Source organism: Somniosus microcephalus, chromosome 6 (genome assembly GCF_052327205.1).
Source record: "Somniosus microcephalus isolate GS21.2 chromosome 6, FLI_Smic_1.0, whole genome shotgun sequence".
Lineage (NCBI taxonomy): Eukaryota > Metazoa > Chordata > Chondrichthyes > Squaliformes > Somniosidae > Somniosus > Somniosus microcephalus.
The window spans coordinates 243,724,077-243,735,701 of NC_140992.1; the positions used below are offsets into that span (position 1 = coordinate 243,724,077).

An 11,625-nucleotide genomic window follows, 5' to 3' on the forward strand; every position below is an offset into this window, starting at 1 on the left:
CCGGCTTCGCACTGTAGGTCACAGGAGGCACAATTTCAGCATTACTGCCATGATCACAGCCGAGGATTTTCAGGGCCTCCAGCACTGAACCCAACAGAATATGCATGGTTAGTAGGAAGGCACCTCACTTGCATGGGGCTAGCAGGCATCTGATGCCAAGCTTCCAGCTGGGGCGGTGGGGGGAAGGGTGCGGTGAAGAGGCATAGTACCTACTTCCTCTGGAGAAACTATTTTCATACCCTATTTGACCCACTTACATATACTATTTAAAAAAATCATATTCAAGGGTCTAGGTTGCGTCCCTGGGGCCTGCTTGTAACCTTTCTGGAACTTAGTATGTCTCATCTCGGTGGGCTTACCCAATCTTGTGGCAGGTCCCACTGAGGTCAGGTAATGGGAAAATCCCAGAATACGGAGTCCCCACCTCTGCCATACAGGCCAAGCGAGAGAGATCCCAGTGCAAGAGAGGACGCAGTGTATCTGGCTCCCTGCCTAATTCTGGGCCATTCCACCATAACAGCCATGTTAATTCAGCCCTTTTTAGGTGCAGGTTTTCAAAGATCAGCCGGTTAGTCTTGGTAAACCCATTGCTTATATTAAAATAAGATCTTCAAGACTCCTTCAGTTTAACCAGGCATCTTATTAACTCATTATTATGCTCATGTTGCCAGATTGTTAGCCTATATTAAAAATACATGACCAGTTAATTTGAGGTTTTCACCAACTCCATGTAAAATTCAAATGCTCCGATAGCTACTATATGCAAGAAAAATAATCACAGCACCAATTTCATTATATTTACATTACTTTAAAAAAAAGTATTTGCAGGTTTCCCCCACCCACCCAATGAAGCTCAATATATTTAGATGATTTTTGTAAATCTAAAAAAAAAAAAAAGTTTCTGATACACAATAGGCTTCTTTTTCACACACTGAAATGATCCCATTTCTGCTGCCTTAGAAGTTGTGGTGGCTGTAGAATTAATTTAGCTTTGTTGTGATACAAATAAAAATAGGATCCTAATCTGCCTTCCAGCACAAGCAGACTGTAAAGCTGCAATTGTTACTGCTGCAAAAGCAAAGAGCAGCCAAGTCTACAACTGGCCTTTTGGTTCCAATTGTAAAGTTGAGTTTTCTCTCCCTCTCTCCAAAGCTTACTGAGTGATACTGTCATAAACTAGACTGAAAGCATGCCAGAAAATCACTTTCTTATAGAACAAAAAAAAGATATATTGACTTGTGGCATTGTGTCTGGACAATGGAACCCTCTTGGTTTTGTTGAAAAAAAAAATCTTTGTATGTAGATCTTTAAATGCCCAAAGGGCGAGTTAAGCCATAGATCACAATCTCAAGTGCAGCACAGCATGAACAGTTTATGCCAACACTGTATATTAAATTACAATCAGTAGAAATTTGAGTGCAGAGGCAAAAGACAGTTACCATCAACACAAGTATTGAAAGCAAGTTTGATACCCCCTTCATGCAAGTTTAAAAAAAAATCTAATAATCAAACATAAAACCTGACTGCAAGAGTCCACCAAAATGTCACCCTGAGTAAACTCCTCCAGTTTATCTTTAATGGAGTAATTCAATGGCACAACTATCTGAATTTGGGTGGGAGGAATGAATCACTTGTTCTCTTTCAAGTTGTATTCTTAGTCTTTAATACAGACTTCCTTCTTTGGAGGCAGCCACGAGAGGAAGCCCCAAAGTTTGAGAGCAATATACTCCTCATCCTCCTGCACATGCCACACATTTCTTCTAGTAGCATTCCAGTTCTACTGGATTATGCGCTCCTTTTAGGTACATGCAAAGATCTAATCTGCCTTCTCAGTTTTGCCAAGCATTGCAAGTCCCCTTCATTGAAGAGTGGGGATGTTCACTTTTCAATTTTCACACAAGCAGTGCATGTATTTGCTTTTAATATTGCTTTTCTATGGTTGTATTGGAGGTTTCAGAGTTTTAACTTCTAGCATGGTTGACAATCATTCTGTCATAACTAACATTCCAGATTGATACAACTTTACTAGTGCAAGATACCAAACTGCAAGTCTCCATCAGCATGAAATTACTTTGAGGCTTGATGTGCCAGTAAGTAGGTCATACCCACTTTCACTCCTATAATGCTAACAAAGACCTACACACAGTGGTCACACCATCAGCTGGTTACAAAATGGGGAGTCCTTTTGATCAAATATTAGAGTATGTGTCAAGACATGGGGCAGCAGCCAGCCTCATGATGTTTGGAAAGAAGAGACATTCTGGAGAAGGTCTTTGAACAGCTCTTGCATTGGTATCTCTTCACATCAGAGTGCGTCTGCAGGTGTGCTCGGAGGTTTGAACGATCTGCAAAAGCCCTGCTACAGTGAGGACAGGCAAAAGGTTTCTCTCCTGCGAAGAGCAAGAATACAAATAAAACATCAGCTATGAAGGTGCCACAATCATCCGCAGCAAACAGAATACATGTTTTTTTAATTTTTTTTAAAATAAGACTTGACAGGATCAACACATGATAAATTAGGAGACTAATTTTCCAGTTCATCTATATTATAAGTGATACTGATTTTCTCTCAGCTCCATGTAACTGCTCCAAATAGAAGTGGCAGAAAAGCAACTTGCACCCAGATCTCTGCCAATTCCAATTCACAACCAGCCACCAGGAATACGAGCATGGCCTTCTGAAATTTCCTCCCTCGCCACCACTCAGTACCTCCCCAACTTCAAAGCTAAAGAAAGGAAAGACCTGCACCTCCGTCCCATGATGCACTGTTAGTACATTAATGCTCAGTATCACCATCCCAGCATAACAAATTTAAAAAAAAAATTACATCATGAACTGGAATAAAACCTAGAAAATAATTCACTATTAGACAGTTTGTTATATAGTTCACTTTTTAAAAACTATTTTACTCATTATTTATAAATGTATCTGCATGCCATTTTGTTCATTTCAGGGTTCACAAGTACAGAGGAAGGAACTTCCATTCTGTCCAAAAAAATGTCACTGCTTAATTGTAATCTTGAGAATTTGATGACCGTTTAGACATCACTAATGATGGAGCATTCCTCCACCTTTAGCTCAGCCAACTGCTGGACTGCAAATAAATGATTAAAGTGGAGTATACTGCGCACCTACTGGGCTGTCCTTTAAAACGTCATCTCACAAAAGTCTGTGCTGCCCTGCTAGCAAGCAGTGCTTTTAATATCACTTTTGTGCATGCTTACAGGGATGTCCGTTTGTAGATTAAGTAATAAAAAATAATTTACCATAGTTATTTAAGGAACTGCCGCCAAATACAGAGAGAAGATCCTAAATTAGGATTTTGAGCTTTCCCCGGGAGTATTTATTTAAATATAGAAAGCAACCTAGTGATCTGGGTGAAGGCTAGAGCACCACCAGGGCAAAGCCCATTGCACTGCCAATTTTCAACTGAATTGCTATTGCAGGAGTTGCTATACAACACGTTGCATAATTTAAAAAAAGGTCCTTGCTCTCTCCCATACACAATGATTCACAACTGCATCAGTAAAATCCATGGGTGGAAGATGGTGGTATTCTAGTGGAATGAGAACATAATTGTGCTGTCTGTTGCTTCAAGTTTATTACTATACCACTAGTGTAGTATTTTGCAATATTCATTTAAAGTGCATCTTTTTAGATTTCTGGTTCTACCTCAGGGAATGATTATGCTGCATTTCTGTGTAACTTTAAGCAAGGAAGTGAAAATAATAAGCAGGTCAATTCTCCTTCCGCTTTAGGAAAGTGCTAAGCCTGCACTCTCTGCACAACAGTGTCTTCTGATATCACACGAGATTGGGAACTCTTCACATTAATGCAAAATTCTTTTTAGTACCAAGAGTTTAAAGAAGATCATTAACATTCATGAGGGAAAATTTCTTCATATCGGATTAGGAAAAATGCACAAATGCTTTAGGATCAGCACTTCATTTTCTCCCCTCCCAATTATTTCCCCCTAGTGTACTGTCCACCAGTGCTGGTAGCCCTTGCCAAAGTGGCCCTTCATGTAGGAGTAGACACAGCGAGTGTTGACAGGCAATTCTACTATGGGGTAGGGAGGAGGGAAAGAGTGACATCACAGCCGAGTCCAATTCTGTTCTCATCCTCATTCACATACGTAGGATACTGAATATAGTGATCAGCAGTGGGAACCTGGTTGTTTTTCTCCCTTTCCCTAACCCTAGTGTTTTATTTGTACTTACCGGTATGTGTTCTGATGTGCCCCTGTAAGAGCCATGGTCTGGAGAAGGCTTTGCCACAGATTTTGCAGATGCAGGGCAGTGTATGTGTCCTTATGTGCATCTTCAATGCACCCAGACTAACATATTCCTTATCACAATACTTGCAGTTAAAGTATTTTCTAGTCTGTGATTCACAGTGAAACTGTCTGTGTTTAGAGAGCCCAGATAAAGTGCTGTATGCCTTGTGACATTGAAAACACTCAAACTTCTCCAGGATTGCTTCAGCAGTGCTTTCAACCTCAAGAATTTTCTCCTCCAAGTTGCTGTCTCCTTTAAATGTACCATTGTTTGTGGCTCTTCTCTTGGCTTTTTTGGAAAGGGACAGGTTAAGGTCATTCACTGTATCCCTTAGTGGGGTGTTGCTGCCTCTGACAGCCGCACATTCCTTAACACTGATCTCCAGGCTTGGTTGGCTGCTGAATGGTGTTTCTGTTCCAATCTCAGCATCCAGGGGAGGGGGCAGACACACTCGGAGACTGATAGGAGCCCTGTCCCACAGTCTTGGCGGGTCACAAATGATGGGAGTGAGCACTTCGGGCTGTGGCATCAGTGGAAATGTCAAACCCTCATATAAATAGGGTGAATTGGCTGTTGCTGAAAAGAAAGCATAAATCTCAATCATGCAAGTTATTTTTAAGCTGATAGTATTTAGAAGTTCTACTTGGTGAAGCTTGTAAAGACTCACTTCGACATGGACTTGTCCATTTGCACGTCTAGAACTAACTGAGAACAAAATAATATTCCACCTGCATAGCTGGAATTTGATTATGTGCTATATGAAAGCAAACAAGTTGTTTAAATTTCAGAAAATTTAGACTTCACATCAGTGACTTCATCAATCCCACAAGCCAATAGCCAGCAAGGGAGTATCTGTTAATGGTGTTAAATAATTTCAAATTAATTTTTCGATCAAAACCCAAGGTTAATGCAAATTGTTTTTACTGAGATTACACATTTATACTGTTTGATAGTTCAGATTGCACACAGTCACCTGCTGTTTCAACAATCCAGCGAGCCACATTGTAAACACAGCATAAAGTATTTTACATGAGAGATGATCCGCTATTACTTTTATAGAAAAAAAACCCAACGTTGTGGAAGAGGTTATGCATTTAATAGGAACTGACACCAGTAAACATGCATCTTAGATTCTAGTGATCCACAAGTTACAGCACAACACCAATAGAAAATTCAAAGAGGGGTCCTTTTTCCTACTATAATGTCCGTTCAGTGACCACACACGCCTCAAAACAAACCCCGATACTGGACAGGAGTGAATATTGTACACAGTATAGATTTAATGCATTCTAGAAATCCAGGGAGGTGGAGTTATTATTGTAACACCCAAATTCACCAGCCAGCTGAGTCTTTGTTTCTTAGGAAGAATGGTGGAAATAAATTGAGAGTATCCAGTCACTTGTACAGAGAGAAACTGTAGTACTGGGAGTGCGCACTTTGTAAAGGGCTACTTAGGAAAAAGTGATCACAACGGGCATGTGAGAAAATTTGGAGAGTGGGGAATAGTGAATATAACCATACAACAAGTCTACTGACAATTATTTTCAACCCATCGAAAATTGAAAGTTTTTTTTGCTTTTAAACACTCAACAATTTTCTTAACGGAACATTTCAAAATTATAAATGTAAATGATAAAGTAAGTAATCTTTAAAAGTAAAATTAGAGAATACGGAAGCAAGGATGTTACTTAATTCATCATATTCCTCAAGTAAAGTTATACTTTTGACTTTGGTGAGAAAGTGTATGGTCATTGAACGACTGAATCAAGTGCTGCTTTGATCCTGAATTTCACTTACGCGAAGGAACGGATCTGTCGGCCACTCGTCCAAGTTATTTTCCTACATACTGTACGTGACGGCATTAATGCCTATGGCACAGCGAATTCCACACCTCCCACCCCCAAACACACAGCAGTTAAAAGTTACCCCAAAATTTAAATAATAACAGCCCTATCTCGGCCTCCCTGTTATGAGAAGTGACCCATGGCATTTAGCATCATTCTCCAGCAAATGATTCATTTAAAATAATTCACCGTAAGAGATCAATGTATCTCTCAGTGGTTCTCCACAAGTTAAAAGGGGAAGTCTGGCGTGGAACATGAAACAAGCATTTAAAAATAAATCACACGGGGGATTTCTGAAGAAACTGCAGCTTGTCTTGCGGCTGGTTTTTAATTGATGGGGAGTGGAAACAACAAAATACTTCGAACAGCCCAAACAAGCTCGTTGCCTATTTAAGACAATACAACTCCTGAACTGGAGGAGCGAGCGTGTGAAGAAGAATGAGGACCCTCGTGTGAGGCTAGGCACCTGCTGGGGGTCTCTATTTCACAAGCCGCGCTTCTGCAAACTCTGCCGAGCAGTTCCACTTAACACAAACCTTTCTTCACTTTTAACATGGGGGGTAGAAACGCACAAGCCTGTCATTCACATGGTGACGCCGTGCCGTTATATAAATATCAGGCAGTACAATTGTTACTTAAAAAAAAACACTTGCAAAGTAAATTTCAAACAATCCGCTTCAAGAAAAGCAAACAAGTAGCTGCAACATATGATGCTCCAAACTAAATTACAAGCCAAGAAAGAACTTCAAACGCTTATTAAATATAACGGTTTTAAAAGTTTCGAAACGTTGTTACCATTCTGTATCTCCAGTTGGCTGTAGTTGGGTTTCTTGGTGCTGCAGTGTTTCTTGATCAGGAAAGATCGAGGCATGACTGTTTTTGTTTCCTCTCTCGCAGGGAGAGCATTCGGTCTGAAATCTGAACTCCGTTAGCCGAGACCTCAAGATGGGGAAACAAACAATGCCATGGATAACAAGTGGACTGGGAAGCCCAGACCCAGCCTGCCCCTCACATTCCTCCCTTGTGGAAAATAGCTGAGCGTCAGGTGCAGGGGGTCAGAGCTCATTAACATTCCCTCCCGCCGGGCCAATTAGAGAACGAGCGTATCCTGCGGGGCGGGGCTAGGCCCTGTCCATTATCCTTCCCAACAGAACAGGTGCATCCCAGAACTGGAGGCTGGGAGCCTGAGCTCAGGACCCTTCCTTAAGTGAATGGAGCAGGCAAAGGATTTCACATTGCACAAGCATAAAAATATTACAAAACAGATTTTTTTTTAAATCACAGTTTTTAAAGCCATTCTTTAATACGTTGCTAATACCAAATATATGTTCAATGCTATCGGAGAACGTATTTTAAACTTCCCGCTAATGTTATTTTTTCTTTTAGGTCTGATGTCATTTTGTAGCCATCTGAATTACTTTTAATGAAAATAGTTCAGCTAAACATAATTATAGTTAAATAAGGTACTAGAAGATCCCTTTAAAATTAATTGTTTTACCGTTGCAGTATGACATGGTACAACATGGTGGCAGACACCTTGATCTGAATTTTCCACTTCAGTGTTCCTGATGCAACCACTATTGTTGGAAAAGCACAGGCTGAGTGTGTGGAATTTCCTCATAAGAGCTCCCAGAGTGCATGAGGAGTGTTGAAGTGGAAAATCCTAACCTTCATTATAATTTTGGTTTCTCCCAATACTCTTTTTTTGTGTTCACAAGGCAGTTTCCACAGGCAGGCCCTTGTGTCCCACTAAACAAATTTATACGCCTCACGCAGAGTGAATGCCCCAGGATTAACAATTACCCTTTCTGCAAGTTGCTTTGATAGATAGAAAAGCGCAATAGTGATTGAGCATATATAAACCACGTCAAATTTATTTACATGATGCAAATTTATACAGAAGCAAGATAACTCAAGTAAAGAGCAACACATAGTAGTTAACTCACCATTACTTTAAATGATATTCCAGGGCCAAAACAACAACATTGTATTGAAATTCTGAAAGTGACTTGAGAATTGGATGGCTGTAACGTGGAAGCTTAGCTCCATGGAGTTCTATCCCAGTGCTTGAAGCTAAATAAGTGAACTGCAGACATGGTGAAGGCCTATAGTAGATATATCTGGTCCAGGCAGCTTCTGCTACTTCAGATCAAAAGCAGGTCTTTCACTAAAGTCAAGTGTCTTTGAAGAAAACCTAAACTCCTTCTCCACAGGTTGTATAATCAATATTAATTATTTCTATCAGCTGGGTGGATGGGAAGCTGAAAACAATTTGTCTTGCCTTCTGGGGAATTTCTTATTACTTCTTGTATGCTATTAAATGTCACCCAGACCAGAGAAAATTTCTGTGCTATTAATATGTGATGCTGTCAGACAGAATTGTTTATTTACCCTACCCACAAGCTCTCAGGACAAAGGGCAAAATAAATTCTGACAACTATAGCTCCACTTTGAAATCTGAATGCATTGGCCTACTTAGGTTTCATTGGAAAAGATATAATGTTATAAAATATTTCTACATGACAAGGATGGAGCTTGCATCCGTCTTACACTTTGTGGCGCGATATATATTATAATAGGAACAGTTTGGTATTAGGTGTATGGATGTTGTGAACAACTCCCCCCTCCCCCTTCTCCAAGCAATTTGTGCAGATATTTACTGTTTTCCTTGGAGTAAAATGGAAATTTAAGCATTTCTCTTGGAAGGCTTCTGAAAGCTAGTAGTGTCTTTATAAAATAATAAACAATGGTTGAAAATGGTTAAAGAGCTCATTTATGATCTTTTCAAACTCCCAAAGCCCTGTGCCTTATGAAAAAAAGCAACATAGAACTAAGCTATCAAATACAACTGAGGTGGAGAACAGACTATAGCCAAACCAGTCACAAGGTCTCATCCAAGAGCATTCCCCTGCAGCTGTTGACAATCAGTTTCAGATCTCAGCTAGTTTGCTTGCTGGAGTATGAATCTGTGGGAGGAAGTAACATCATGAGGGGAAAACAACTGACAGCTCATCCTAGTGCAAGCATACCTCCTATTGAATAGTTCTAGAGTAACAGAATTCCATGACAGAAAATTCCAGTGAAGTCAACCAAGGGTTTGTCATATCCTAAGAAAATGAAAGCTAGAATGCAATGTTTTGACATACAAGTCCTGATTTTAAGAGGGCAGCTAAATCAGGGTTATGCTCATATATGGCTTGGCTGCACCGCCTGTCACTGGCAGGGAGACGGGCTGGCTTGGTATAATTTACTGAGGCTGGTCCCTCCCCTATCAGGTCCCTATCTGCTTGGTCAGGTGGATATAAAAGATCCATGGCACTTTTTTTTTTTTGGGAATAGCAGGAAGTTCTCCAGAGTCCAGGTCAACATTCATCCCTCAACTAATAACTCAAACAGGTTAGCTGGTCATTCAACTCCTTGCTGTTCATGGGACCTTGCAGTGTGCAAATTGGCTGCTGCATTTGCGTACAAAGTAGTGCCCTGAGGACATGAAAGGGACCATATAAATGCAAATTCTTTCTTTGCTTTTTAGATGCAGCTACTGATTTGGATGATGATCAAGATCATGCTGTTCCACATTCAGTGACAAAATAAACAAAATCTGCTACAATCCTGCAGTATTACTCAGTAATTACTTGGTATTTGTGAGGAATGATCCAACTGGATAATGCTACATTAGCTCTGTATTCTCCGAAAAGTATTAGCTGGCACATTAGCTCCACCTTTAAGACATTCACTAAAACCTATTGCTTTAACCAAGCTTTCGGCCATCTGCCCTAGTATCTCCTTATGTGGCTCGGAATCAAATGTTGTTTGATAACGCTCCTGTGAAGCGCCATGGGACGTTTTACTACGTTAAAGGTGCTATATAAATGCAAGTTGTTGTTGTTGTTAGTGGATCATGAAGTATGATATTTTTGGCTTAATTTGTCCCCTTACTAGAAGATATAATGTTAATTCATAAGTGACAATGAACTCAGAATATCTTAATTTCCCCATTAGTGAAATATTTGCTTAACTGTGACACCTATTGTGGTCAAATGATCTTGGAATTAAGAAGAAATACAAAACAAATGACCTCTGGTTGCTGAACAAGCAAAATTTTATTTACAAAAATGTCCAAATGTACACACTAACTTCACACAGCAACAAACAATTCCTAAAAAAACTAGTTTGAAAATGTGCACTGTAGTACATTAAAAATATTAGAAAATTAGACAAGGTTTGTATTATAGCATAAGTTTTCTATAATCATTTTTTGCAGCTTGATGGAAGAATGTGGAATCTGTATCTCGCGCCTCTGCAGTCGCCAGTTTGTAACTGAACTGGAATGATAAGTGAAGAAATCACACCAAAACTAGCTCAGTGGCCTTGCCTCAGTGAAATCAGGCATCAGGCAACTTGATTATCATCATTGGCTAGTCCCTGATGACAATTTTATAACTATTTTTACATGCTTATGCATTGAAACTTGGCTTACGTTAGACACAAAGGCATTATAAATTTAAAATAAAGTATCAGTTGAAGCCAATTTAAAATTCAGAATTGCATGTCTAATTGCATGACCATAACAATGGGAAAAATCTTTTTACCTACATTACAATTCCTATTCAGATACAATATCATACAGTGTTCAAAATAAAGACTAGCAGCTAGCAAAGTTACTGGTAACTAATATTCTATAGTTTATTTTTGCTAGTGAGCTACAAGCATAAAAAGTAATGTCGCAAGGAAATTAAATAAGAATTTTTAAAATGTTAAGTAAAATAATAAATTAAGAGATTTAGAAGAAAAATAACTTATCTTGTATGCCTGTATATTTGCAAATACAAATTGCAAGTCACCAGCAAATTCTACTAGTGGTCCAAACAGTTTCAAACACTGATCTCACACATTTATTAATTAAATCTCTTTCACACAGTTATATCATTTTTGCTACGTCAAAAATCACTTTTATAAAATAATGAACTGGAAGTATTCTCTTTTTGTGCTCAGTAAGGTTGAGGATGTAACACTGCAGGAGAATTTAATGGTTTTCTTTTTATTCCAGTGACAGTACAAACTAAAGTTACATTTTTTCTGCTGTAACTCTATTACAAACCGAAATCCAACTTTTCAGTTAGAGAGTTTGGATATTAAATACCTAACCACATAAATGGATTTTTGGTTCCTGCTACCCAAGTGCATACTTCCTATTCACCTAGTTTGCTGGATTCCCCCATATTGTTATGCACTACTTAACCTCTTCCTAAAAATGTACTGCCCTAAAAACACTGTAGAAAAACCTTTCCAAGGTTTATAGCAACTGGAATTTCCGTTCCCTACACCTTCAATCCAGGCCTATCCAGAGCCGAGACTTTTGAGCTTAGTGACATTTCTTGTTAATTCACGTTCAGATAGATGCGCTGAAGGTGATAGATCTCAGCTAACCTGTGACTAACTACAACTGCCACAAGAGGGTGGACTTTTGCTTCCTTTCACTCATTTGTATCTGAACCTTAGAG

The 11,625-nt window shown here is 39.3% G+C and overlaps 1 protein-coding gene across 2 annotated transcripts; it reads right to left on the bottom strand.

The window, feature by feature from the left end:
- Positions 1-754: 754 nt before the first annotated feature.
- snai3 (snail family zinc finger 3) lies at positions 755-9,094 on the bottom strand. Of its 2 annotated transcripts, none has more exons than XM_085991677.1 (4): positions 8,068-9,094; positions 6,917-7,060; positions 4,221-4,853; positions 755-2,390 (listed from the first exon to the last, which is right to left on the bottom strand). In XM_085991677.1, exons 2-4 carry the CDS (start codon positions 6,990-6,992, stop codon positions 2,209-2,211), a joined length of 891 nt encoding a protein of 296 aa, XP_085847803.1. In that variant the 5' UTR covers positions 6,993-7,060; positions 8,068-9,094; the 3' UTR covers positions 755-2,208. The 2 variants fall into 2 exon arrangements, with proteins under 2 accessions (XP_085847803.1, XP_085847804.1); XM_085991678.1 differs by lacking the exon at positions 8,068-9,094 and adding an exon at positions 7,620-8,036.
- Between the last annotated feature and the right edge of the window lie 2,531 nt (positions 9,095-11,625).